General features: G+C 57.7%; 1 protein-coding gene across 1 annotated transcript in view; it reads left to right on the plus strand.

Moving 5' to 3' along the window:
- Window positions 1-1,076, plus strand: part of Pank4 (pantothenate kinase 4) — a 17,362-nt gene extending 16,286 nt beyond the window's left edge. Inside the window, exon 19 of the mRNA XM_005368649.2 lies at window positions 424-1,076. Within this exon, the coding sequence (XP_005368706.1) occupies window positions 424-637 (214 nt within the window). The 3' untranslated portion in view covers window positions 638-1,076. The remainder of the gene's footprint in view (window positions 1-423) is intronic.
- The last annotated feature ends 1,678 nt before the right edge of the window (window positions 1,077-2,754 follow it).

A 2,754-nucleotide genomic window follows, 5' to 3' on the forward strand; every position in this document is an offset into this window, starting at 1 on the left:
GCCTGCCCCAAATATGACGGTGCAGTAGCCACTCCTTCCTGTAGCCTGCAAGGCAGACGGGCGGCTGACCCAGGTGCAGGCACCCTCCTGTAGCAGGGGCTCTGCCCCATCGTTCCCACAGCAGCTTTTCTCCTTTCACCATGTGGGTTCTGTGGATGAAGCTCGAGTCATCAGGCTTGGTGAAAGGTGCCTGAACCCACTGAGCCATCTGCTGGCCCTCCCTTTAGTGCTTTCTGCAAAGAATTAGATTGTAGTAGACGAAGGACATGTCAGAAATGCAGGCCTTGGGGGAGCCAGGCAGTGCTGGAAGGGTGGGCTTGGTTGCCACCTCCAAGGGAACAGGGTTGGTGTTCACCAGGGTGTGCTCAGAGCAGACTATGTCCAGCCCCTTGCCCAACATTGCTGCCACCTTCTTCCCTGAAGCCGCCTAGACAAGGGGCTGGCCGTGCTGGTGCGGGAACGTGGTGCGGACCTGGTGGTCATCGAGGGAATGGGCCGTGCCATCCACACCAACTACCATGCATCGCTGCGCTGCGAGAGCCTCAAGCTGGCAGTGGTGAAGAACGCCTGGCTGGCAGAGCGGCTAGGGGGCCAGCTCTTCAGTGTCATCTTCAAATACGAGGTTCCCACCGAGTGAGACGCCCACTGCCAGACCTGCCTGCCTGTCCCTCGTCAGGAATATGATTTACTGTGAGGAACCTAAGTCACACCGGAGTATTGAAACTGTGCTTCTGTGACTGACAGCACATGTACCAGGGCCACCCAACCTAGCATTTGTCCTGTGGGACACTGCTGTTGGGATGTATTTAACTGTTAAATAATCTTTTATATATATATATATACATATATATATAAATATATAAATACACATGTATTCACCTGGTGGGAAGCAGTGCCTGGCACAACAGGTCTCCCAGAGACCAGATCCACTTTGTGTGCTGCTGAGAAAATGCCCATAGCCCCAGTGGTCTGTGGCGGCCCCAGCCAACTACCTCTGTCACCTCTGGAGCTACCGAGTGCTGAACTGCCAGGCCTATTACATCACCTCCTTGGGTCCCAGTGTTTCTGCCATTCCTGTTTCTTGACTCAGAAGGAGCAAACACCAGTGTCTGCTGACCCGGCTCCTGGGAGCGCACGAGCTGCTAAGCTGCTCTCCTGTTTTAAGAGCTGCTGGAGAGGAAGCTTTGACATGAAGGACCCTCAAGGGTTCTTGGAAGGGAGCTGGGCAAAGCCCGGCATCCTATATGGTTTGCTGTGGTGGCTTTGAGTTCAGTCCCCAGGGCTCAGCACCTGGGAGTACTGCACTGTGTGGTGCCTCAGGTGTACCAAGGCTCGTGGGCTCCTTCCTTAATTGACTTGACCCAAGGGGTGGGTGTGCGGCCACAAACAGCCATGCATTAAGGCTGTGTGGTGGAGCCACGCAGGTGTTCCCAGGGCTGTGCTGCAGGGGTGGAGCCTGGGGCTCCAGTGGAAAAGACTGAAGAGGCCGACACCAGCTCTGCTGGGTCCCGTGTCCCCCCCCTCCCCTCCCCCCGTGGAAAGAAATGGCAGCCGAGAGGCTCGGCCAGATGCTCATCACCAGCTGAGGGTTCCCTTTCGTGGGGGGGGGGGGGGCCGCTCTGCCTTCCGCCTCTTCTCCACTAAGACCACCAGCATCCAGCCTTCTCAGTTCTGGGCCTGTGCCTAGATCCAGGTCCTCTCGACTTACCCCACTCCTTCTCCTTGCCCTCAGAGGTTTTCGGAGGCCATTTCAGGCCCTACCTGATGTCTCTGCGACCTTCCCCGGATGTTGACTTGGGCTGTACCAGCTATTATGCCGTGCCTGTAGATGTGTGCTCTCCAACAGACAGCCACCAGGGGGCAGCAGGCACCACAAAAGCAGCATACTGGAGTTCTGAGTCCAGGGCCCACTTCCCCAAACTGCCAGCCTAGCCCAGGGCCTCAATTCATCAGCCCAGGTACCAGTAGGCCCCAAGCCAGGCATCTAATGTCAGAAGTCCCCATTCACAAATTGGGGTATGCTCCTTGGTCCCTGGATGGGGACGCCCTCCCTGCTAGGGTAGGCTTCCTGCTTTCCTTGAACTCCAGGCAGTCAGGCCCCGCTGCCTAAACTGGATAGATCCTCAATCCTAGCCCACCTTAGGGTGACTCCAGGCCCAGCATGAGGCTGGGTTACAGGGCCCTTGGGCCTCCAGTCTGCCTTGGCTGGGCCCTCAGAAGGGAAGAGACAGAAGAGGATGATCAGGGCTCTGAGCATAAGTTAGTACTGTCTGGGGCCTGCCTGTGTCCCCACCTCAACTGCTTACTATGGGGAGGGGACCAGCCTGTGGCCAAATAGTTGTCATCCCACAGACGGCCCTGTCTGCACCTCCATCCATCTCTTAGCCAGAGTGGAGTCTGCTCCATTCCCTGAGACCACACCCGTGGCCCTGCCGTGGCAGGAGAAGAGTGAGGGCAGAGTAGTCCTCCCCAGAGGTGTATCCTTCCTGGCAGGGCTGGGTGGAGCTCTCTCGGCACAGCCATTTGAAGGCCCCAGAAGTCAAGGCCTCACGTCGGTCACAGCACCGCAGCTCTCCAGGAGACGGGTGGGCCTGAAGTCATTTGCCCTACAGCACCCACAGCGGAAGCTTGAGCATGCTCCCTTGAGGGGGTTACCCAGGCCTACCCTGGAAGACTGCCCTCTCTGCCCTATTAGACGGGGCTGCTGCAGCCGCAGGGAGTGGCCCGGAAAGAAGGGTGCAAGGTGAGTCCACG

The sequence above is a fragment of the Microtus ochrogaster genome, unplaced genomic scaffold (genome assembly GCF_000317375.1).
Source record: "Microtus ochrogaster isolate Prairie Vole_2 unplaced genomic scaffold, MicOch1.0 UNK38, whole genome shotgun sequence".
In the NCBI taxonomy this organism is placed as follows: domain Eukaryota; kingdom Metazoa; phylum Chordata; class Mammalia; order Rodentia; family Cricetidae; genus Microtus; species Microtus ochrogaster.